This window comes from Cebidichthys violaceus, unplaced genomic scaffold (assembly GCF_023349555.1).
Source record: "Cebidichthys violaceus isolate CVI_PGR_0920_01 unplaced genomic scaffold, fCebVio1.0.p SCAF_21, whole genome shotgun sequence".
NCBI classification, from domain to species: domain Eukaryota; kingdom Metazoa; phylum Chordata; class Actinopteri; order Perciformes; family Stichaeidae; genus Cebidichthys; species Cebidichthys violaceus.
In genome coordinates this window covers 10,444,941-10,471,332 of record NW_027176384.1, presented here as the reverse complement: position 1 = coordinate 10,471,332, position 26,392 = coordinate 10,444,941, and the positions used below count along the sequence as shown (strand labels likewise).

General features: G+C 45.0%; 1 protein-coding gene across 11 annotated transcripts in view; it reads right to left on the bottom strand.

Annotated features, from left to right (window-relative positions):
• The window catches only part of magi2a (membrane associated guanylate kinase, WW and PDZ domain containing 2a), a 188,755-nt gene extending 164,818 nt beyond the window's left edge, over positions 1-23,937 (bottom strand). For all 11 annotated transcript variants that reach the window (XR_011103532.1, XM_068717292.1, XM_068717295.1 and 8 more), the window contains exon 1: positions 23,504-23,937. Coding sequence is in view for 10 of the 11 variants with exons in the window: in XM_068717292.1 (XP_068573393.1) it covers positions 23,504-23,804 (301 nt within the window). In the remaining variant the exon portion in view is untranslated. The remainder of the gene's footprint in view (positions 1-23,503) is intronic.
• Positions 23,938-26,392: the final 2,455 nt, after the last annotated feature.

Below are 26,392 nucleotides of genomic sequence, written 5' to 3'. Positions count from 1 at the left end.
ATCGAGGTAGAAACGAGACTCTACCGCAGGACTGTGCTTCGGCACAGCAGTGCTGAGCAGGTCATGTACCACGTTCACCATCCTAGTTTAGCATGTTAGCATGCTAACGTTTGGTAATTAGACGGACATTGCTACGCTGCTAGCCTGGCTACAGAAATAAACTCCCTGTGGATTTAAAGCTCAAGTAAAGGCGCATCATCAGCCTTAATGGAGAGAAGCGGCTGCAACAGCGAAGAGCATCTCGTCCTCCCTAATTGAGGCCCCAAAGAGTTGCTCTATTTGCATACCTGTCATATTAACGGTAATGGAGGCAGGTTTAAGGGCAAATTTCACACAGGAAAACCTGCAGGAATCAGCAGAACTCCAGATTGCCCCCCTGCCCCCACTCCCCCTCCCCCCAATAAATAAAAAAAGACGAATCAAGAAAGACATTTGAGCTCAGTGTTGGATTTTAAGCACCATGAAACAACAAGGCTCTTGCAGAATGCTTTGGAGGTCGGCCATAACAATCCCACACTGGAGCAGACACAGTCGGAGCTTCTTGGCAGCGTGATAATTACCTCTCCTCTCCCTGCTGTCAGGTGAGCAGCAGCTGAGGGCTCTCCGCAGTGAATCACCACGTTATCACTGAACTCGGATTACAACGCGCACTTTTGAAATTATCGTTGATTGTGTGACAAGACGTGGTGGGTTTTTTTTTTTCTCTCTCTCTCGTTTCCCGGCCTCAGCTGTCAGCTAAAAAAAAAAACGAGTCTAAGAGGCAAAAACTATAAAGTTGACAGGTATGCATTTGCCTGAATGAAATTGTGTGACCGGTGTGAACACGAGCAGCTATTAGATTGTTCTGTCAAGAGAACAACTGGACTAATAATACGTCCCTTATCTCCGCCATTGTTTGGCCATCATGGGGTTGAAAGCATCACCAAACTGTCCAATATGGTAAGTATTAGTGTGTTCAGTTACCGACATCATCATACTTGATTTTATATGACTTGGAACCAACGTACAAAAGCTGTGTAAAACAGTAAACTCAACAAAAACACCACTAACCACAAATATAATCATTTTCTAAACCTCACTGTTTATTTTATTTTTGTGTGTAGTTTCACTCTTTACAACCCCTCCACAGAAATGGCCTATTAATAGAAACACATTGTGACAGATTGCCTTCATCCCACTGTGAAGTATATTCACGTTGACTGGGAACAGTCTCTTCTTGTTCGGAGATTAAAACATCTAATCTGAAGGCCGCGGCACTTCGTGTCACCGGCTTGATTTAATGAGCGCAGAAATAATGACGTGACGCTGACGGGAAACATACGCCGAGGATACCTTACACAACGAGAACAGCGTGTTCCATCATCATCAACCAAAACACAAGGACGACATTCTGTGGAGAAGATCTATTAAAGTGGATGTGAACTGAACTAGAAGCTCATGTAGTGGTTCACAGCTGTATAGCAATAAAAAATAAAAAAACGTTGAGTAGGAAGCAGCTCTGAAGGGGAATTAGGAGTATTTTTGCTTCCCCTTGGCAGCAGCATTCTGAATGCAGTGCCTTCAAACTGCTCCTCCTTAGGAGAGCGTCCTGATTGACTAGAAGGCCGTCGCACTCAGTCCTTCGTCTCCATTCTCTCCAACTGGAATTGGGGGAGAGCTGTTCCTTTTTAATTGCTTTAAGCCAATAAGTAAAATGCGAGACGGGGAGAGAATGGCTTATGTGCTCGCTTCCCGGGCAAAACAACAAAACAAACCTCCCTGCTCGCACACATTTTTTTTTGTCCTCACAGCTGAAACCCGGAGAGCGTCTCATTGTTTCTCCCCCGAGTGAGAGCGGGAGATAGGGAGGTCACCGCACCGCGAACGACGACGGCGATAAGGCGAGTGAGCACATTTTGGTTTCGACACGGTCGCTCCCAGGACGCCGATTGCTCGGCCTTCGATCAATGCAATCGCTGCTGAAAGTTTCGGAGCTTTGAGACTGCACGGGCACAAAGTCAACAATATAACAGAATAAAAGAAACGCACCAATAAGTCGACAAAAAGAGGACGATAAATAAGGCGATTGTTTTGTCGCTCACGGTTTATCTCAACCGCTGAGCGCTTATTAATGACTTTACGGCCTGTGGTCGTCTCTTGTGGCACTGGTGATTAATCTGCCCATCTGGGGGAGGGGGGGGGACTGGAGACCCAATGGATCATTCTTGGGTTCCGGGGCTTCTCGCTGCTTTGTTGCCCTGGCGAGACCATCTGGGCCAGAAGAGAGCCAATCAGTCACAGGCCAGCCGCGAGCTTGATCCCATGTGGCCACCTGATCACCCGTCAGCAGCCGAGCCGGAATCAGAATAACTTTAGTCACCACGCCAGATAAACGCCCATCTGTCTTCCTGTTAGTTTGAGAGGACTTGTGAACAATGAGTCAGGACTGAATGGATGTAGCTGATAGCAGAAACACTGCCTTCTAGAATCACAGTGATAACAATTGACAAACAATCCACCAGTGGTACTTTCATTGTTATGTGTAGAATACTTTGTTAACCAAGGTCATACACAAACTAAATACTTTTGGAAAAAACATCAAGCTAGGGTTGGTACTGTTAAGAAACTAGATTATGCTATATTTAAAACCCAGCCCAGTGATGCCAATTCTTTCCCAATGAAAGACTCTAGCAGCACTCACTCCAAAAGTTGCTTAGGTAGGTAGACGGGTAGGTAGACGAGCAGGTAGACGGGTAGGTAGACGGGCAGGGCAAGTAGACGGGCAGGGCAAGTAGACGGGCGGGTAGACAGGCGGGTAGACGGGCAGGTTGACGGGCAGGTAGACGGGCAGGTAGACGGGCAGGTAGACGGGTAGGTAGACGGGCAGGGCAAGTCGACGGGCGGGTAGACGGGCAGGTTGACGGGCAGGTAGACGGGTAGGTAGACGGGTAGGTAGACGGGTAGGTAGACGGGCAGGGCAAGTCGACGGGCGGGTAGACTGGCAGGTTGACGGGCAGGTAGACGGGTAGGTAGACGGGTAGGTAGACGGGCAGGGCAAGTCGACGGGCGGGTAGACGGGCAGGTTGACGGGCAGGTAGACGGGCAGGTAGACGGGTAGGTAGACGGGTAGGTAGACGGGCAGGGCAAGTAGACGGGCGGGTAGATGGGTGGGTAGACGGGTAGGTAGACGAGTAGGTAGACGGGCAGGGCAAGTAGACAGGTGGGTAGATGGGTGGGTAGACGGGTAGGTAGACGGGTAGGTAGACGGGCAGGGCAAGTAGACAGGTGGGTAGACGGGCAGGTTGACGGGCAGGTAGACGGGTAGGTAGACGGGCAGGGCAAGTAGACGGGCGGGTAGATGGGTGGGTAGACGGGTAGGTAGACGGGTGGGTAGACGGGTAGGTAGACGGGTGGGTAGACGGGCGGGTAGACAGATGGGTAGACGGGTGGGTAGACAGGTGGGTAGACGGGTGGGTAGACGGGTGGGTAGACTGGTGGGTAGACAGGTGGGTAGACAGGTGGGTAGACGGGTAGGTAGACGGGCGGGTAGACGGGCGGGTAGACAGATGGGTAGACGAGTGGGTAGACGGGTGGGTAGACGGGCGGGTAGACAGATGGGTAGACGAGTGGGTAGACGGGTGGGTAGACGGGTGGGTAGACGGGTGGGTAGACGGGCGGGTAGACGGGTAGGTAGGCCACCCAATGATATCACTATGAAATATCTAGATGTGGTTATTAAAGTCCTACAGCAGCCACAGAAGCCAGACTTCTTTCCTTTTTTTTCCGTCAGATCATTTGATTTATTTATTGCTGTCGGGATGTAATGAGAAATTCAACAATATGTAAAATAAATAAATAAATGTTTTTGAAGAACATCACCAACCCTCACTTAAACCTGTGATTGAGTTAACCGACCATATCATAATAAAAAAAAAACCGAATCATTTTCATAATGTTATGCCTGCATTACAGGTTCAGCTCAGCGTGGCACATATTTCATAATGAGATGAAAATCTGTTCAGGACACGCTGCTCATTCATCAATCAATTAAAGGTGAAAGACACCAATTACACACATGGAAGTCTGTTTAGAGGACTCGGGGAGCACTACTGCTTATGAGAAAGTATTGTGTGGCTCCAAAAGAACAATCAGACTCAAGTGATGTCACTTGAGTCAGCATCGGTTGGGTCAGAAGACAACAAGTTTGTAAAATGACTAAAATATGGCGTTCAAAACAAGTGACTTTACCTCTGCAGCTCGCTCCTCATCTCGGATCTGACGCTAGCTGCTCGAGGCTACATTAGCCGCTGCTAGCATAACACACACACACACACACACACACACACACACACACACACACACACACACACACACACACACACACACACACACACACACACACACACAAAGCAACATATGAATTGTTGCGGTCACGCTGCATTGTGGGTAACGTAGGCGCCAGGTTTTGCTTCGTAAAAAGAGACGTATCTCTCGTTTGGTTGCATCAATCTGACCGTGTTTTTAAACTGTCGAATACGAGTCCAACAATGTTATCGGAGTGCAATGCTGCACTACTAAAGTACTCCTTTAATAGCCAAGACAAATGTGAGGGTCACAGAAAAGAGAAAAAACTTGTCTCTGCTTCACCGAATGATGTATATTTTAGGAGGTATTGCAAACAAACATTGGTTTTCTTGAAGAGGTCCCCTGAGCTCTCTACTGGGGGAACTTTGTGAGGTGCTGTGCTGCTGCAACGACACAACACACAGAAGGATGACACGAAATGACCCTGAAACTCAGCTGCAGAGCATATCGGGAGCAAAGACACAAAAGGGAAAAGGTTACCTTCATGCACGTTTCTTACAGGCGCCGCTGATAGAACAAGGCCATTTGAAATGTTTGAAATGAATGGAACAAAAAAAAAAAAGCGTCCCTCTTTCCCAATCAGAGCTGAACATGTAAGCAATAAAGTTGCCCAAACGTTACCGATCGCATGAGAGGATCCGGACAGTTTGTCTGGAGGTAAATAATCAGACACTTGGATGCCATGAAAGCATCAGCCCTCACAGAGGCAAGTGATACTGTAGTGTTCTGGGTCAAGTTATTAATATGGAAGACACGACAATTATAAAAAAAAAAAGAAAGAAGGAAACTCTCTTTCAATGTGCAATTTGTTACGCCTCATTAAATCTCAACAATCTGTTTAAAAATGACTCATTACATCCTGGCTCACAGACCTGATTTCAGAGAGTCATTACCGGAAGACTTCAGACACGAGGCGGCAAAAAGAAGATGCAAACTGCATTAGAAAGGAGAAACGAGACTTTTGCTTCTTTCTGTTCAAAGATGCTCCGGAGCGAATGGCGTTTGACCTCGAGATATCAGAGCCGCGGGCACTTGTGGCACGGCTGCTGTCTGGTTCATTCTTCTCAGCCCTAATCTGTGGGAAGAGGAGGGAAACAGTATACTGCCTGAGCGGTTCCCGATAAAGCTTAGACCAGGTTGCACATCTGTCGTAAGCGCTTGCTTTTCCTTTTGTTTTTGCTTCGGCTGCATTCTTCACATTCCGGTGGCTGTGACTCCCTTTGACTCGTGAGAGGAGGGAGGGAGGAGGGGACAAGCCCCCCCCCCCCCCGCAACCTGGTCCAGAGGTGGCGACAGAAGGCCAGACGTAACAAGACATTAGAGCACAGATACAACGAGAGCAATAAAACAACATTAGACACGATCGAAACATCACAATAAAGTAAATGCAACAAGAGGGATTTACTGTATGTACCGAGAGGCTCATTCAAGAGTGGGTGCAGCGATCAGAAGCCATCTCTTGAAATGAGTTCTAACCCTCTCAACTCCTTATACAACCACTTGTTACATGTGACCAAACTCAGTTGAGAGCATGTTCTTTCCTATGACATGCTTCTTTCTCTTTTTACTTTCTTCCAAGGAACGTCGGGATCTGCTCCATCCTCTGCAGCCGGTAGAGAGCGGACGGATGAGTGTTGACTAATACGCGCTTCACTTTTCTGTTTGGAATTATTTCTAAATTCGCTGGTTAATCATCCCAGTAGGCAGTGAAACAGAAATCAACTAATCTGATTAAATAATGCGTTTGCTAGATTGCAGCGTCTGCGTAGCATTAAGTGATATTTTTTTTTTAGTAAAACTCCACAAATAGTTAATGTGTGGACATTTGATTTAATTGTATTCGTTATACCAAGACCAAAAAAATAATGATTTAAAATCACAGCCCGGCAACACAGATATCTGAAAGGTACAGCAAGCTAGACTAGAGAGCTGAAGCCCGGACCAAAGATCGTGAATGAATGGGAGCAGCAGGGATCAGCTGCTATAAACACTTCTTGAATAAAGAGTTTTATGAGCGTTTCCCCGGCCTGTGGGTCGTCCCGTGAGTTTTTTCTCACGGGAAAAAAGTCACTGGACGACCCCAAAAACGTGAAATCTCAACCCGTCTCGGTGCCGAGCTGCCGTGACTATTTGGCGGAAACGGCTTTCCACAACAAGTAGAAATGCCTCCAGGCTGCACAGCGGCTTTCGGCGGAACGTCTCGGACAGAGATGTTTAGGGAACTGAGTATATCTGTTTGACCTCATTAGTACCGCGGGCCAGAGCTGTGGAGTCCATGTGCCAAGTCCGTACTCTCCCCTGCTGCTCTACACACATCCCTGCAAGGAAGCTGGTTCGCTCGAATGAATCGAGAGGAGGCTGCGGGTAAGAGGGACGGAGAGAGAAAGAGTGTTTGTGTTTATTTGCACACCATTAACTTACGCTGTTGGCATGTTGATAAGCGCACCACAGTTGTAAGACAGGATAGGATTTGGGTGTCGGGAGCCGGAGAATGAGAGAGTTAGTACTAAGTAACACACACACACACACACACACACACACACACACACACACACACACACACACACACACACACACACACACACACACACACACACGGCAACCGTGGTATACTAATAACCTGTTGTAAAAATGAAAGACCGACTGTGACGGTGTCACTTTGCTCAGGCAAAGGATGCAGTGTTAGAGACACACACACACACACACACACACACACACACACACAGTGTGCACATGATTTTGGGGACTATGTTCCTTTTTTCCTGGTCTATTTCCTTGAATGCAAAATCCCAAAGGCAGGCGCAAAAATCCACTTGCTCTTAGAGCAGGCGGACCCGCACACATACGGCGAACGCACCACATCTCCCTCACAAACCATGTGTGTAGCTGCAAAAAAAACCGACAGCTGTAATACGCGACGACAAGAGGCCGAGACTCATCCTCCTCCGGCGCTCGTGAAACGGCATTCGGTGGAGAGCGTTTAGAAATGTCTCGATGCCTTTTCTGCACGGACGGCCATCGTGCGACTTAACCGGAGAAGGCACACGCAGTGTGCACCGGTCAGGTAAATACAGGGAGACGCATCGGAGAAGGCCAAAGTGGTTCCGACAATCCAGAGGGAGTCGCGGTAGGCCAAGCAAACACCGCATTGTTGGCCACACCTCATATGTTACTGTCTATGAACATTAATGTTGTGTCTTTGAAAGTGACACAGCGTCATTGACGATGCCGACTCATCCAGCGCCAGAACCTAATGGCTGTAAATGACCTGGAACCGCATCAAAAGGCATCCACTGCAATATTGTGTCCAGGCTGAATAGGGAGCTGTTTAATCGTAAAGTGGTGCGGAGCTCCGAGCGACTGCAGCAGAGAATTATACTCAATTGCAACCGCCGTCGGCTGGAGCTCCGGTGTGTGGATGTGAGCTCAGTAATGCGCCACTGAGTGGATCTATTTAATGCTCTCCTCTGGAGGCCCCGGCTGCAGGCCTCGGGGCCACTTCACAGCCGAACAAAGGGTCCTAATTTAACCCTGAGATCCAATTATGTTTCTGGCAATCAACCAGAGTTGTAGCCCCGCTGCTGCAAACTGCAGACCCGAAATTTTTGGACGGATAAGCAGGATCGGGGGATTGCGACCGATCCGAAGCTCGATGCCTTCCCCGACCCTTTGTTGTTGTTGTTGTTGTTGTTGTTGTTGTTGTTTCGGGTAAGACGGCTTTAAAAACGGCTTTAAAAAAAAAATCAATCCAACAAGCAAACTGTGAATCGTGCAAAAAAAACCCCACTTATTATATGACAATAGGCGTCAGCAAGCTTTGTGAGCACAACTCATCCATCAATTATAAGAAGACAATGGCCAGTCAAGTCAGTAATCCCAAAAAATCATGACATCCATGCTGTTGCTCGAACTATCTTTCACACACTTTTTACACCGGATCATCCGGCACACCGGTTTTAATTTCACGATCAATATAAATGTTTCATATACAGCCACACTGGCACAAGAATAATGGCTCCAGGATTCACTTTTTTACTCGTCTGGTGACAAATGTTAAAGCTACCAACTGGGCTAAGGAGGATATTGTCTAATATAGCGATTTGGCAGTTTTAAAGGCTGACTAATGGTCGTCTATAGCTATCATTTGATGGTATACATGTAGGTGGAGCAAGTGTGATCAAATCACACAGTGGGTTTCCTGTCAATCCAGTCCATCCCATCCATCCAGCCCAGGAGCACAAGGTGCCTCTGAACCCATTCTTCCTCATGCAGATGTGAGAACTACTCTGCTTTCTGTCCGCTCAGCCGGTTCTGCTCTTATTTAGCCGAGCGTCTCTTCAGCGGCGGTAAAGCCGCAGCTGGCACCGCACTCCCATTAGGGACCAACTCGGCGCCAAGGCTTTTTTTTTTTTTTTTTTCCAGCAGCATTCAGTCACAGATACAGGAAAAAAAAAAAACACCGTGCGACTCCTCTCTGCATGAGGTCTGGCTGTTGCGGGGGACCGGATGATAACACCCGCTACACCCACCGGCACAGGAAGAGAGGCGGGGGAGCGACAGGGGAGGAGGCAGGAGAGCCAACGGAGGGAGTAGATGTGGAGAAGTGAGCGGAGCGACGGACAGGAAGCTCAGCGACGCGGCCCCTCATCACAATGACAACGTGTGCTTTCAAGTTGGAATAATAGAGAGCCATCGCCATGATGGCTAGAAGTACGGCCAGGCTGAAACCCATACGGTCTGCCGCAGGAACCGGGGGGAGGGCTCATGTCATAGACACTCTGTGGAGTGAAGGAGCGGCTAACAGAGGCATTCTGGGCCGCTGGACCGGAGCCAGAGGCTTACTGGACATTTCAACGAGCTCAGAGGAACCGGTGTTACAGTGGAGCAGCGTTAGACTCCACCACAGCAGACAGAGTCCACTCACGGATGACGCGTGAGTTTAGCAAAGTCTATCAAGAGACAACTCGGCTCCAAAACACCATTCTGTATTCTGTTACTGTCTTGTGTGTTTTTACATGTATTACCATTTCCATTTGTACAGTCAAGATGCATTGACAGAGGCCATAACAAGCTCATATCACCTGGGGATTTAACATTTAACAAATAAAGCACGGTAAATATGGAGCTAGGGTGCAAAGAGCGACGTGAAGTAAAAAAAAGAATACGGTTTGACCCAAGTGACACAGGAATATAAAATGAATTGAGCGCACTGAGACTGTGAACAAAAGGCTCGTTAAACAAAGGGGAGACGACGCAAAACGCTTCTCATTCAGAGCATGAGCTGCATGTTGCTCCTGTGGTCGGCGCACAAAGTCATTTTCAACCGTGTGCACAAGCGCAGGTTCCATTAATTCTCGGCGAGCAACAGGAGAGTTGTAAACAGTGACCTTTCCATGTAGTTTCACCAAAAAAAAAAAAGAGTGAAAAGGCACAAATCCCAGATTTATGCCCGAGGAGTAAAGTCGGAGAGCGAGGGGAGAACAGAAGGAGGATAATTGTGCCTTCAATTTTCTTTCCATTCTCCTCATTTCATTTAAATCCGTTGTTTTTTTTCTCCCCAAGCTGCCTTTAGACTGAAAGGAAATTATCAAAAGGGAGAGCAGAATGAGAGGACGGGGAGGGGGGGGGGGGGTTTGAGAAAGGGATATTAATGAAGGCAGAGTGCACACAGTAGGAGTGAAGGGAGGGTGAAACCAGGGCGGGTTTTTTTTTCCGTTAATTGTTGGAGGAAGTCGAGCAACACTTGACCCGCCGTCCCACTCCTTAAAGGAAGGTGCATCGGGGGCAGCAGGGAGAGGGGTCACACACTCCCTTGACCCCGGTCTAATTACTGCATACCTTGTGGTGGGTGATAGCATTCCTGCACAGACTCATGGGAGAGATGAGGACGATGTGATGCCAGACGGCGGCCTCTCGTACCTCCCTGTGGTTCAGAAGCAGCACAGCAGGGCTCTGCTGCCCGAGGGCGTTGAGAAACTTTTTTTTGTTGGGTTTTTTTTTTTTTTTGGGGGGGGGGGGGCTGTCAGTGTGTGTTCTACATCCGCAAATGTAGATACGAGTTTTTACCAAATCCAATGGATTTCAGGACGGAGCGCTGCTCTGGCAGTAGCCCGGAGCGGGATGAGTTTTCAATCAACTGTCGAGTCTAAAGTTTTGGCTTTCTACTACAAACGGCGAGCTCGGAACGTCTGACTCAACTGCGCTGGGAGGGTGAAGTCAAAGAGGGCATATTTTGGACAACATACTGTATTTTTACCGTGCGCGGAGCTCCAGAAGTATAAAAATCAATGTTTAAAGAAACCCAAGCACTGGGGAGAGAAATAACAGCCAAGAGCCATGGGTTATTTAGAACACAGTGCAGAGTGGCCCACTGCCCAAAGACGCTGCTGCTGCTGCTGCTGCTGCTGCTGCTGCTGCTGCGTCTCACTCTGGCAGCAGGACAAACGAGACCCACAGCCAACACAAAAGATTGATTTTAACCTCCGCAAACTTTGCACTTTGAGCTGCAAAAAAAAAAAAGAAGGAAAAAAACAACCTCCAACTGAAGTGCAAAGAAGTGGTTTCACGTGTGCCATTGTTCATCTTCATCAATCACGGTGTGGTGCAGGCTTTAGTCCATCTTCAGCACTCAATACTACGTGTTGCTACATTCGCTTTCAAGTTAGAAGAACAGTAAATGTCTTCATTTCAGCGGACAATGATATTTGATATTGAATATGGAAAAGTCTGTTGATTAATGGTCTATAAAAATGGTCTGTAAAATTAAAAAAAAAATGAGTCATTAATAAGTCATTCACATAATTCCCAGTCCAATGTGATCCAATTCAAATTGCTTGTTTTGGCCAAGCAACAGTCCAAAACCCAAAGATAATCAATTTATAATCAAATTAAATCTCACAGTTGTGCGCCTTCGTCAACCACTCAAGTTGTAGTTTACATCCGAGTCCGTCCAAAATTCCACCGCCTCATCATTTTATCCTTTCAGACATTTGTGTGAGAATTGTCATAATTAGCATATGAATGATTTGAGTTATGGCCAAAGACGTGTTTCGACCACCAAATTCTAATCATTTCATCCTCGAGTCCAATTGAATGTTTGTGATATCGCACACACTGCTCGAATACAAAGTGGCCGACGCTGACACGGAGGCATAACAAGAGGGGAAGAGGCAACTTTGAGAAGCTGGAGACGCAGATCATTTGAGCAGTTTTGCCTGATAAATGACAATTAATTGCTAGTTTAATGTGTAGTTGATCAATTTCCTGACGGTCTAATAATTCAGTTACTAGATTTGGGTGCGATTCTCTCGGAGTGACTTCGAAGCCTGAGATGTCCAATCAGCCACACCTGCACTTGAATGCAGCACGATCCGAGCGGTTCGGTTGGTCTCTTGGAAGCAGTCAGTCGATTTAACGCCAGCCTGCACCGTGACAATAAAATCAGTCTAAATACACGGGGATGATTAAGCGCAGTGATCACACAGTTCACCTTGTTTTGAGCGTGGATGCTGTCATTACAATCAGAAGGTGACTCAGTGACAATAGATCTTTTTCTTCCTCCTTTCGTCGGCCCGGATAGTGAACGAGGCGCCAATCACGGCACATTAATCCTTCACGCCGTCATCCTTGACGCAGCAGCGACCCGCAACACTCGGCGTCGTAAATGTGTCATTTGAGTGGAGACGCAGAGCCAGTGGGTAAAAGATTGAGATTTAGATTGGAGGGTCTGACTGTGTGACACATTTGAAAGATTAGTAGTTCAACTGCTCCGCCAAAAAAAAAGAAGAAGAAAAGACCGTCTGAGTCTGTGCCAAAGTTTCAAAGCACTTTCTTCCTTTGCATTAAACACTCGCAAACGGACAAATAAATTGCGTCGAATTGACGTCGACGATTAACTTGAAAAGTAGCAGATCTCAAGTATACTGTTACTCATATTCAAATACTTCAGATGAACTATGTGAAGACAGTCAAGATCACAGCTTGAATTTAAAATGTTCACTTTTAAATTCAGTTGGCCGCGATCTGCAATGATGCCACCAGATCCTGCACACCGTCTGTTTAAAGGACAAACTCAAAGAAGCATATGGAGAAGTCAAAGTGTCGTCGGTTTTCTCTTAGATGCAGAATACGCTATATTTACATTTCTTATTCCTTTGAGAATCAGTTTTATTGAATTAAAGCAAACTCTGCTGTTCATTTTCTTTTCTTGTGATATAATTATAAGATGTACTTAAGCAACCGGTGCTCTACTACATCATGTTGTTTTTTAATGACAGAAACAAAAAAAAAGTGACAACTTAATCTCCTTTCAATTTTTTGTGGCGCAGGGAAAAAAAAATCTCTCTATATTTTTAAACAATGACGTTTTTATTGTTTTCATCACACAAAAGTAAGCCTTGTCTTTCAAACAGAACATCGTATTACAGCAGCAGAAGAAACTTCTCATTTGAATAAAACAATGACCGAATTTAGTGAAGCGGAATCTAACGGAACTTAAAATCATGTACAACTGACGCAAAGAACAGGTTTAAAAAAAAAACTAAAAAATGTGACGAAGGAAGCTGATGGCTTACAGATGTGTCCTTCATCTGATGGACCGAGACACAACACAGAAAACAGCGCTGCCGTGGTTGTCAATCAAATTAAAGCCAGACTAGAGTGCATCCATTGAGCTTCAGGTGTGTCTCTCCGTCTCATCGTGGCCAAGGATGTCTTTCAGAAGTCGCTCTCTGGCGGGCGGTTAGGAAGCCATGAATAATATCTGCGAGCGCAAGGACAGACGGGCCGAGCGGCGCCGTCACAGTCTCTTCATCTCCCAAACCTATTGAAACGTGCCACTCTCAGCTCCCAGCGGAGGACGGCATGAAACGAGCGCGTGAATGGGAAGGAAAAAGGAGGGAAGAAGAGCGAGAGTGTGAGGCGGTGCTGCATATGTAAAAAAAAAAAAAAAAAAAAGCTCTTAGGAGTGGCGATGTGAGCTGGCTTAGAAGCAGCTGGAGGTGACCTCGCTGTAGGCGAAACTAACAGGTTTGCTAAAATGAAGCTAAAGGCTAGTATGGGACATCCACAGGTAATAGCGGCCTCCAGGACTTCTGAATAAGACGGCAGAGTGAGACGGGATCAGCGTATGGACTGTTACAACACAGACACGGTGGCAGGTTTCATTGAATAGCAATGCTAATAACGGGTCTCGTGGTTTCTTGTGGATCTATAGCGCCCGGCGGTAAATCGATGTCTTGCTTACGGTCTTATTGCAGACTCTTTATCTTGTCACAAACTGCTGCTCTGCCACTTCTGGATTGCAGTCGTTGCTCGTAACGCTGCAGTCGGATCGATGAATCAGGCTAATGGTGTGTTTTTTTTTTGTGTAGCAGTGCTTTCTGTGTGGCGATCGTACTGTACGGCGTCCACGTCTGACGGCTCCGGTTTATTCATTTATCGCATGATCGATCACTAATACAGCGTTTTCTACAAGTAACCCTTAGTCAAGAACAGCGACTTTCCAGACTCTGGTCACTGATTGATCTATTAGCCTATCACAGATATCCAAAAATCCAGCATCAATCGGGCTCTAGTTGCCATGTGACCTGATAAGAATGAATTATAGTTATCATATTTTTAACGTCTGTTATTGATTAAACAAATGAGAGACAACGTGATAATTACTGAGCCTTAGTAGCTCTGGTAGACTAGTAGGCGGGTAGCTAGGCTAGCAGTTTCCCCCCATTTCAAGTCCTTATGCTAAGCTAAGATAACCACCTCTTGGCTAGCGTTAACGTTAGCACGCCTGGATAACTTCCATCGTAGCTTACTGGCCAAGAGTTAGCATATCATGTTGTTGCATAGCACCCCAATCAACTACTTTTAAACAACTTGTAATCATCAGCTGGTGAAGATGTGTCCACATCAGCATATCATGTGTGGCCATTAAATGCAGATTTTGGGCCCTTTTTTTTTTTTTTGCAGGTCTCTCATTTCCATAGCAATCGGCTGGCAACATTCAAAAAGACTTTTCATCCATTCAGTTAATGTTGATTGCAGCAGCTCGCTTACCAAAAGGCCAATTCCCAATGCTGCTGTGATTCCATATTGGAAAAAAAAGGTCTGGCTTATGAACTAAGATGTGCTGTCTGTTACAGCAGGATGTTTTGTCAATCTTTTGTTGGTCATTGTCCACCATTTGTAGAACCGATTAGCCTTAAAAAAAAAAAAAAAAAAAATCAATCTTGGTCCAAACCTAATCCATTCACTCTCTCTCTCACACACACACACACACACACACACACACACACACACACACACACACACACACACACACACACACACACATATTTATCCATGTCGAATAAAAAGACAAAACTGTTTGATTCTTGCCAAGAGACGAGCAGAGGAAGACAGACCAACCACAGCGGCTCTCAGAGAGGCTTTAATCGCTCCGTATTGATTGTTCCCTTTTTCGGCGAATCAGCAACAACTAGTGTGTGGGCCGAGGAGTTTGCTTAATATTCCCTTCTCTCTGTTAGCAGGTCAGCCAATTTCACCCTCCCCAATGCCTTTCCTCCAAAATATCCCATTTAGATTTAATTTATTTTCGTACCACTGGCAGGTCGAGGGTGTAGGAATATTAACTTTTCCCGACATGAAATCTTACGATATCTCCCTCTACAAAATCACAGGGTATCCAGGCGAGGTGCAGCTATCAAATTCCTGCAGGTTTCACAACAGCAATCCATAACCACTTAATGATTCATCACAGCTTCTCGACCCCGATGTTTACTCGGGCTTCATCATCTGCCTACAGGGCTGCTGGCTCAGCAGTTTCCCTCCTTGTGGCTTTGATAGGGGTTTTTGGTGAAGAGGAGGCCCCCGAAGGAGGCTCCAAAGAAGACCGCTCCACGTGCAGGAAAAAGAAAACTTGACTCAAGATGTCAACGCTGATTTGTGGGCAACGGTGGGAGGAAACGTCTTCGAGACAAAAAGGAGGTGTCAACGAGATTTGACGTTCGGCGAGAAATGAGCATTCCTATAAGAAAAAATGACATCCCTGGTGTCACTCGATGTAAAACTGTGTTGATATACAGTACGCCGCAGATAAATCATTCACCTCAAAATACTATACATACACACTGACAGCTTAGGTGTCAATGTCAGTGACACAAAAAGCTAAACAGATGAGTCCTACGCTGGATTTATCGTTACAGTTCACAGCCTCACACGGCAAAAACGGCTTTTTTTTTCCTTTTTAATTGCCAAAATCAATCACGAAGCTGCGCAAGCTCGCTCTCCTCCGTCTGCGTCTGCACAGGTAAACACACGCCATCCTGCTTACGCTGAGACTGGGGCCAGCGTGTGACTATTAGCGGTGTTCAGACGGAGAGCGTGGGCGTGTTTGGTGTACGGAGGTACTCGGCATCCTTGTAAACACTGAATGAGCAGTTTAATCCTCGCTTCATTTAGCGCATCAACAAACGCCGGCATCACGAGTTCAAAGTAACTGTGAGTGGAATATGGTGGAGCCATCTGGAGGGATTTGCACATGAATAACAAAATATCACACCTGCTTGTAATCACAAGATCTGCCCAGCGTTTGGCTGATAACTAGGGCTGTCCTGTGACGGTCCAATCATCTGTCGGGCGACGTTAACATCGTAACGTTAGCATCGTAACGTTAGCATCGTAAGGTTAGCATCGTAACGTTAACATCGTAACGTTAACATCGTAACGTTAGCATCGTAAGGTTAGCATCGTAACGTTAGCATGTTAGCGTTGTTATTTGGAGAATGTTAGTGCCTGAGTCCAGGCTCACAGAGCCGTTAGCATGACTGTAGACTTTTAGTCTTGTTTGGTAAAAGATGGAACTGTTGAATCAATTATCAAGATTGTTGCTATTTCTGTCCATCCATTAATCGTCTCAGCTTGAATTTTTTTTTTCCAGCTACAGCATCTCAAATATGAGGATTTGTCAGATTTTTCTCTTCTGATCTTTTTTTTCTGATCAGACTGAATTAACAATCTGAAGGCAACACTTTCATTTATGCTAACCCCTAATGGCCATTTGACCTCATTTGTAGGTTTTCTTTTGGATAAAATGATTATTTGATCAACGAGGAAATGATAATTGATAGTGAAAATAACTGCTGGCTAAAGTCCTAACTCAAGCTGCATGTGGCCTTCAATTTCAACCCTGTGTGCAATGAGAAAAAGCAGTTCTTACAATAACTGAGAATGTTCCACATGCGCTTGTATAGGACATGCAGTCGTATGTCTGTTCATGAAAGCTAAAAAAGCGTTTTAAAAAAAGAACCAAAGAAGCCAACTTCTATAAACCTGAGCCGACGCATGAAGGACACAGACGCAAGGATTGGAAGAAGACAACAGAAACAGACACAAAAACAAACACTATTTGTACACACCGCCTGCCATTCATCTATAATTCATTGTGATGAAAAAAGGTAAAGGGTTCCTCTCTATGCTCAGACACCATTCACTTATCGAGCCAAGATAACGGAGAAGGTCAGGAAGATTTCTTCTGCCGTTTTGAAACCGTTCAAAGACAAAAACAACGCTTTCTTTTCAGTGAAGAGATGGATTCAACGATCCACTGATACACTCAGGTGATGTTGATCCAATGCCACAGAGGCACAAATACACTGAAACACTAGCGAAGTCTGGCTTCCCCTTCCACACCACCACACATGTACTTCCTAGTCACAGTCCTTGGAATACTTCCACGTGCCACAACAACAGATGGCTGATGTTGACAAGGAGAGAAAGACAGTTGTGTGTGTGTGTGTGTGTGTGTGTGTGTGTGTGTGTGTGTGTGTGTGAGATCATCACCTGTCCCTAGAGGTGAGCCTTGCAGTCAGACTGTGTAACGGAGGCAACGACAACAGGCTCTCTCCACCAAACCTCTGTCAGGCATGATTGGACAGCATGTGGTAAGTGGTGCTAAAGCCCCAGAGTCATGCTCGCTCACACACACACACACACACACACACACACACACACACACACACACACACACACACACACGTCTGTGGCACTGTCTGTGTTACACTTGCTGGTGCAACTCAACACTCTCAATTGGACCCTGACAAGAAGACAGATGAGTCTGACTGCACTGAGAATCATTACCGGACTCCCGCACAACAATGTGCGTCTGACTCGACACAAACTTCTCTGGGATTGCCTCGTCCCATCTTTCAACAGTGACCGGTCCAGACTCATCATCGCTCACATCAGTCATGCCACTACTTGGACACGCGCCATTGACTTGATGGTATCATAACGTACCGGTTTTCCCTCTAGCGCGGCGCTGTCTCGCGGATCGTTTCTTTTGTTGTGTGGATTTTCGCGGTGAGGATTCCTGTCTGGAGAACAATTTCATCTTGGGGTGAAAAGAATCCTGACCTCGGCTTCAGCCGACGCCGTTTAAATGACTTCATCCTACATATTTGCTCTAACACGGGGGCTTCCATTCGGCTTGCGGCTCACAAGACTGTGACTCAACCATCACATGAGCAGTTTTAGTATGGGATGTCTCAAGAGGAGCGGAGACATCATTGAGCCGATTACATCCTAACAGCACAGGGACAGAAACAAGGACGTTGCATGTCAAGATTCTTATGTATGAATACATATTTAACTACAACAAGAGAGGACAATCCCCATGTTTGCAATCTGAATAAGAATACGTGTGACATCCAATTTGACTTCACAACACAGACCTGACATTGGTCAGCTTTTGGTATTAAAGGGTGAACATGTACTGTATGTATACTACTGTAAAATGACAGTTACTTTTAGGGGAATTGCTGTAACCTCACTGATTCTGTTTTAGACTCGAAGCCAATTAACTAGGCAATCAGTGTACTACTGGTTAAGATATTTTACCTTAGGAACAAAGTGGTGGACCAACAGACCAACCGTCAGGGCCATCCCTAGCGCCGCGCTGTTATACAACCTTTTAGAGCTAAATAGGTGCTGCCATCTCTGCCTTCGCTAACGCTCCCCCCGTGCTCAGGCTGCTGTAATGACTTTCCCCCAACAGCGGCTAATGCTAAGTGGGTATAGCCGCCAGAGTGCGCCGACCGCCTTCGGCTGACCTGGAACTGTCTGCCCTCACCTGTACCCGACACCGCTCGACGAGGCCCTATCAGCGTACAGTTCGCAGCCAGAGCGCCGCACCGCTGTAAGAGCTTCTCACCGCGGTGCCACTGAAACACGCAGTGACAGCCTCCATAGCCGGCTGCATTAATCCTTCACTGGAGCTGAAATAGGGAGCTGAACTGGGGCATTTCAGTGTGTGAGAGAGAGAGAGAGAGAGAGAGAGAGAGAGAGAGAGAGAGAGAGAGAGAGAGAGAGGGAAAGGAGCAGGGAGTGATATAAAGCTAATTTATCTTGATGCGTTGGCAGCATTATTTATGAATTACGGTCTCAATGTTTACTCTTCATGCAGATTATCTAAGGTAAGACTGAGTGCAGAGGGAATGGATTCGTGGTATACTTGCTTTTTTTTTACCGTTTTGCAGGCGGCTGCGATTGTTTGCTTTGTGTGTACCTGGAGGATTAACAAATATCCACTAAGCAGCAGATCAGGATTGAACCGTCACTTATTTTGTCCAGTGTAAACATAATGGCAGCACTCGATGGGGTTACTTTAGCGCGGCGAGCCCCGAACCCCTTCATTGTGATGGAGCTGTAGATCTTCAGTTGATCGCTGTGCGTTTCAGTTGAAAGGCGATTTGGTAATTCTCAGAGTGCTCTCTCTTCTAGAGCCGTGCATCTGCTGTGTGAAGATACGCTTCATTTAAAACCACAACTTCCTGCTGAACCTGCTTCACATTAAAAGCGTTTCATACATGAAACTCACTGAAGTTTGTGACAAAGACGTTGTGTTTGAAGTGGCACCAATAATAAGAAGCACTATCAACCTTTTTGATGTTTTTAGTGGATCAGTTGTAAAAAAAAGTGCTGAAGAAGAAACAGCCACAACATGCTGGTTAGATCAAAAGGTCAATAACAGAACCGATCCACTGAGTAAAATCTGTGCATCCCAACAAAAAGTCTCATCACGCCCACAGAAATGGGAAGTTTAAAACAAGTAGAGCAGTGCTTTAAGAGGGTTCAAAATGTCGACATTGACCTTTACTGGCTTTAAATCTACAGGGGCCACATTAGCCACCAGTCCCATCCTTACATTATCCATAATGCATTGCTCTAATGAGAATTCAGTGTGCCTCTGGGAATGTAATTGTGCCCTATGTTCTCTTATATACCCATCAGTGTTTTGAGGAGATCCTAATTACGTCCTACAGGGCAGGCCTGATTGCTGTTGGCAATCTAATCTAATCCTCACCTCACAGTAATGAAACACTTAATATGTTGTGTGTGTGTGTGTGTGTGTGTGTGTGTGTGTGTGTGTGTGTGTGTGTGTGTGAGAGAGAGTGTAAAATGGGATAGAGCCTTAGGATTTCCGACGCTGTGAAAAATTCATATTAAAGTACGTAGTAAGTGATTAAATGCATAAACATGATTCATGATCACTTTAACAGAGAGAAAGTGAATCTTTTTTTTTTTTTTTAATTACAGAGGAGATCGTAATGAAAGTTGGCAATTCAGACAAGACACCCCGAGAGGGAAGGGACAGCACTTTTACAGTGGTGACATTGGTGCCGCAGCGGACTTGATGTATTATTTAAAAAGGCCGTGAGAGTCCTCTGGAGACGGGCCGTGCATTTAAACTGGTCAGCGACGGTTTTATTGGGGACGTGGCTCGACCGTCGTAACCAAATATCTGAGGCGGGTTCGGCTTTCATTGCTGGCAGTTTGTCTATTTGAAAGTGCCTCCTGTGAATAAAAGATGTTTTGTAAAAAGGACATACCGAGCAGCTGTTCCCTGCGAGTTTGACCGAAACCTTCACCTGAACTCAAGTGCACTTTTGCTGTGTGACAAAATGTGGTCAGAATTTTAAAAAGAGCGCTGTCCTGTCATTATTGCTGGATGTTATTTCACCCTTTTATTATATATTTGTGCTTAGAAACGCAGAACAATTTTTAAAGCTCACCCAATACTGGATGATAAAATGTTTCTGTTTACACTCACACGCTCTAGCGGTTATAACAATAACCTGTATTTATCTAAATCTCAGTGATTTGTCCACCATATCTGTGAAGCTGAGCGGGAAAAACAACATTAAGCACAAGCAAAGTGGAGACAAAGATCTGCTGGTACGAGTCAAATAAATGACGTTAAACACTTTCTGCAGCTTCTTCTGACAGTTAATGCTCTCCAATATTGCATAAAGCCTTTATTAAGAATGTGACGGCGTTGAGTTATAGGCGTTCATTTTGTAGGAGAAGAAGCGTAAATGTTTGACGACACTTTTGTTCCTTGGATCCGTTTGACCTGGTGAACTATACTCTGTAGTTTGGGCAAACATCTAAACTTTAACATTTAAAATGAAGGTTCTTAAATTGTTGTCTTTTCATCGTCTTTACTGGAGCACACCCGGCATGCGACAGACTCATCAACATTGGAAAAAGGAAGCATAAGGATTGGATGAAAATGCAGTGGACCTTCAGACGATCCAACGCCCGCGGTAATCTCCAGCCCACCCAGTCGGATCGCCCCCCCCCCCCGGAGGAGAGCCGAGATGGAAGCTAACCCAGCTGGGACCTGAGGCTACTCCGCTACCCAGCCTGCTCCTGGCTGTCTGATGTCAGGGCGCAGAAAAAAAAACCCAACATGGCTTGAAATAAGACTTCAGGCAAACCCAGCAACCCGGCTCACGGCGACCGTTGAGCCCACATCTCCGCAGAGACCTGACTTCCATGTTGGCATCCCGGATCAAGCTGCACTTGACGGACGGACAGGAGGACTCTGGTGGGACGAGTAGAGGCGGACTCAAGGTGTTTACAGCAATGATGCTGAAAGGAGTGTCAAGTGCTTCTACGTCTACCGGTCAACGAGAGCATCCGCTGTTATGTCGCGTGGAGCGTTTGAAATAAAGTGTTGAGAAGCTGGTTGTGGCTCTAGAGCATGCAAATCAATAAAAGAAAGCTATAAACAAATTACTTTTTACTGCACACACTTTAAAGAATCATAAGACGAGCATAAAGCAGAGTGTATCATCCTTCACTGAAACAGTCTATAGGAGTTATTGAACAGCCTGCTGTAAGGAAACTGAAGGGGGTCCCCCCCCCATAAGATTTACTTGTGAACATGTTTACTAATGTACATATCAAGCATTTTTTTAAAAACAACTTGACGGCGTCAACAACCGATGGAGCAAACACGAGCGGGGCAACGGGAGGATATCAATCACTTCAGAAACCACTGGAGGATATGAATATTTCATGGGGGGGAAAAAAAGTAACACATTAGTTTGAGATAGGCATGGCTGCCTTTTGGAATAAATCCCCGGTGTGACGCTGAACGCACAAACCACATCCACACCGTCACACAGGCTAAGACTTTGATCCAAAGCCTCTTAAAAGGGGAGGGGGGGGGGTTTGCTGATTTTTTCACCCCAAAATCAGAGGCCACAGATCCTCCTCTTCACTCACAATGCAAGACGGCGTCATTAGCAGCGAGGATCAAAGACACCGGCGGCCACATAAGAGCTTCACATCCGGGGGACAGAAGTTGACAAGCGTTGGATGGAGTTGGTGCAAGTTAGGCAAATTCACGTGACTTGTGCTCTTTTATTTTCTTTCTTTTTTAAAAAGGTGGGAGTCAACATGGATGTTCTGGCTGCTGCGTGCGATTCCAAAAAAAAAAAAAATGGCTTCCAAACAACTATGGACAGCACGGCCTTGGCTTCACGTGGCCCGAAAAGTGAAACCACATCACTTTGCTTAAGCAATCCGCTGCACTTTCCGCTCGAAAAAAAAAAAGAAGAATACTCCTGAGGGGACTTCTGCTGTATCCGTGACCTTATCGTACTCTATGGTGTTTCTCATTTCTTATGACACCACCATAATGTTGAAATAGGGACTTGGGGATTTGCTGTAATGTTTATCCAATATCCTCTCCAAATTAAATTTAGGCCACTTAATAGAGTGCAAATTGAATGATAAATATTGCATTCTTAAATGTCTGCTTTGTAAGTACACATGTGATTCAAAGGTTACAAATATAGAGCAATTCTCTCTCCCTTAAGACAGAAGTCAAAACTTTCAATCCCATAAGGTTTCCTTCCACATTCAGTGTCACCGTTATCATCATCGTTCGGTCACGATAGGTCAGAAAATAGTGAAAAGTGTCCCAACTATTTTCCAGAAATCAAGCATATGTTTAAAACTTCTTCTTTTGACTGATCAACGGTCCCAAAACCCCCAAAAATATTAAGTTTACTGTCGTAGAAGATGAAGAAAATCTGCAAATGGAGCTGAAACTAGAGAATTTGTCACTGTTGCTTTAAAAAAAATGACATAAACGACTAATAAATAAAATTCTTAATTATTACTGATTAACTTTCTGTTGATCAACTAACTGTTTCCATATACATAAATAATAAAATATATACAAAATACATTATATGATTGTAAATAATGTCTTTATTGGGTGTGCATGTAAAGCAGACTTGGTTTGGGACCATTTCAAAGGATCTGATAAAAAGCAATCCAGTCTAATCTCATCCAACATCTAATCTAATGGTTTCTGTCAGTGGTTTAATACCTCGATATGCTGTAATCTTGACCTGTGGTGGCTGCGTGACATTTAGAAGTATCGCAGTACAGCATCACTGTGGTATTATGTACGTGTAATACCTGTATTACTTACATACTTGCGTTCAACACTGGAGTGTGTATTTTCTGACTGCCCCAAATGTAACACACCCCCTAAAAAGCTCCACCACACAGCAACCAAAACACGCCTAAAACACCTCTTTACAACAACGACTGCTTCAAGAATAGACATGTTTGGGGTACAGAAGACTTATAACAACACAAAAACACCACAAAAAGTACATTTTCTCCACATGCTTTGTTTTTAGCATCGAGCATTGGGGAGGCTATCAGCTTTTTGGGAGACAATAGCTCTGCTGTCAAAACACAAAAAGCGTGTCAAAAAGCTAACGGTTTTCAAAAATGTCCGAAAAACGAAATGCGGGAAAGTTGTTGTGAAAGCGTAAAAGAAAGAAAGAAGCCTCACCTTGTTTGACACACTTGAGTCGGACCGGGTCTTTGCTGTGTTTGACCACAGCGTGCACGTCCCTGGTGGTGAGTCCGGCCACCGGGGTGTCGTTGACTTCCAGCAGGAGTTCATCCTGGAAGAGTTTGCCGCTGTGGCACGCCGCTCCGCCCGGGAGAAGCGCGCCGATAACCGGGAACTGTCCGTTCTCCGCGCCGCCCTTCAACTCGAGCCCCAGCTCCCCCTCCTCATTCCTGCAAAGGACACTCTCGTGGACTTTGTTAGTCCAGTGGTTCTTCCTCTTCTTCAGGCTCTTGGACATGGCTCAAAATCACATGAGTGCGGCCGTGGAAGAAGTTTTGACCGCTCCTTTGAAGTCCCCCCAGTGCCACCGCAACACTGTGTCCAGTTTTTCAACGCCAAACGCCAGTTGTATCCATGTCAGCGCGCACACACTCACACGCACAGCAGCTGGATCATCAGTCTGCCTTCGCGTTCACTGGGAGCTGCTCAACTTGTGACACCTTCACGTGATGTCTCAAAGATCGGTATTGACAGCTTCGCCGTTCAGAAAGCGACCTAGCGAAGAAGTAAAACTAATTGAGGGGGATTCATGCGACACCTCGAGCGGACACTGTGAGACTGATTGGTTGGAGAAAGCATGGAAGTCACTTAACAACAAACAATAATTATAGTTTAAATATTTACTTTTTAAAAAGTCCAAAAACGAAATGTTAACTTACCTTCACCTGGAAGGACATGGAGTCTCCACTGTCCTTATGCGTCAATAATATATCATTAAATTAATTTCAGTGTAATAAAGGCAAATGTGTTAATAAATGAACTGCCTTTGTATCATTGTCTATCTCTATAATGCACACAAGCTTTGCAAATAAACTGCTATCACCTACAGACATTTTAATCACATTAGAAAAGTAGATTTTACAAGTTTGTTTTGGCAGTTCTACTGATTTAAAATGCTTTTCTGTATGTGCACAGCCAGAAATGCTTCACTGAAAATCAGTTTATCACTACACATTTACATTGTCATTCATGTTAGAACTTCTGCTACATCACATATTGTCCTGTGTAAGTTAATTTCTAAAAAAAAAAAGTAACACATATATTGAAATGCATCAAAAGATGTGTTTACAACTTCAAAACTTTGACGTTTCCAAGTTTACGAGGGACACCTGAAGGCAACATCCAACTCCAACCAACCCAACTGACCCGGATGTGAAGGCTGGAGGAGGAGGAGGACGAGGAGGAGGAGGAGGAGGAGGAGGAGGAGGTAAGAGGCAAGGCTTTTTTCTTTCTCTCCCCAAATCCAGCTTTCCATGTGAAAAAAAAAGAGAAAGGAAAAGAGAGAGAGAGGCAGAGCAGCGGTATTTCCACTGGCATGGCAGCAGCAGAGCAGCAATAATACGGTTTCTTTTTTTTCATACCACAAATATGTCTCTTCCTTTTGACATTTTCTTACAGACACTTCAAATGCTGCAGATTGTAAGCCTCAGAAAGTTAGATCAACTGACTCTACTCAAATTGCTATTTTCCAGCCGCATTGTCATTCCTTTCCCCCTCGAAAGTGGGACTACATCAATTACAGTCTATTTCTGGTCGGACGAGGGCCCCGACAACAGGTCACCTGATTCAAAGACTACAGAAGTCTTTCAAACACATTCTCAGTATTGTTTTTCAGGTGAACTCGACAGAATGAGATTTCATTTCATTGAACAACCTGAAGGAATTTCAAGGGCAGCAAAGCCTTTCTCCGCTTCTTGTCAATAATGATGTTCAGATTTCAGAAGCATATGTTTGATCCCTTCAACAGCCTTTGTGATATCACCCAGCCTGTTCGCTGGAATACTTTTGTCATCCGCCAGAAGAAAATGGCTCGAAAAAGGGAAAAACCCACCTTGTGTTTATGTCAAAAATCCATTTTCAAACAAATGTGGGTATTTTCCTTCCCCGGGGTGACATCTTTAAATGGGCTTTGTGAACATCTCTTCTTCTTCTTCTTCTTCTTTAGTAACTGAGCTCATGTTCGGTAATGATAGTTTGCTGCTTTGCTGCCACAATAGTATAGATATACGATGATGATAGCTATTCTACGCTGCCGAGTTATCCGTCGTGGCAAGTTAATCCCTTTTGAGCCTTAAAATCGTGTTTTTCTCATAGCAAGGGAAAGAATTCCGGTAATGACTTGAGATAAGTGCTCTTCTTTCCCACACAAAGTGTGATCGAGTGCGATTCATTCGGCCCGTGTTCAACAGTGTTTCTAGAAAATACCCAAACTTGTGTAAACAGCGCTCAGGTTATTGGGTTTTTTCATATTAGTGTGCGGTTTCAAAGCCATCGGATATATATATAAAAAAAAAAAAAAATGCAGTGGAGAGCTACGGATCACACCTCAATACGTAGTAGGAGTGCAATTTACTTTCCCAGAGCTTTCATCCACATCGCATGGCCTTCATCAGCACACAGATCATGAAAGTGAAGACTTCAACACGTTTATTTATTCTTTGATCAGATAGTTTCTTGTTTAAATTAGTTTAATTTAGGATATTTTGTTAGGACAAAGCTTTATATTTAGCACGGTTCAATATATTTTCTTAATAGAAAAAAGGATAAAAAATATCTATAAATAGAATAAATAAATTGCTGTATGGTATCATATGAACCATATATATTATATATTATGAATTTAGTCTTAGTTGACCCAAAATAAATGAAATTTAAAGGAGTTTAATATTTTGGGAAATATCTGTTTATTTCCTTCTTGCTGAGAATCAAACGATACCGCTGTCATATTTGTACACTAATTATGAAGCTGGAGATAGCTGGAGATTGTTAGCTTAGCTTAGCATAAAACTGGAAACAGGGGAAAACAGATAACTTACAAAAGCCAAA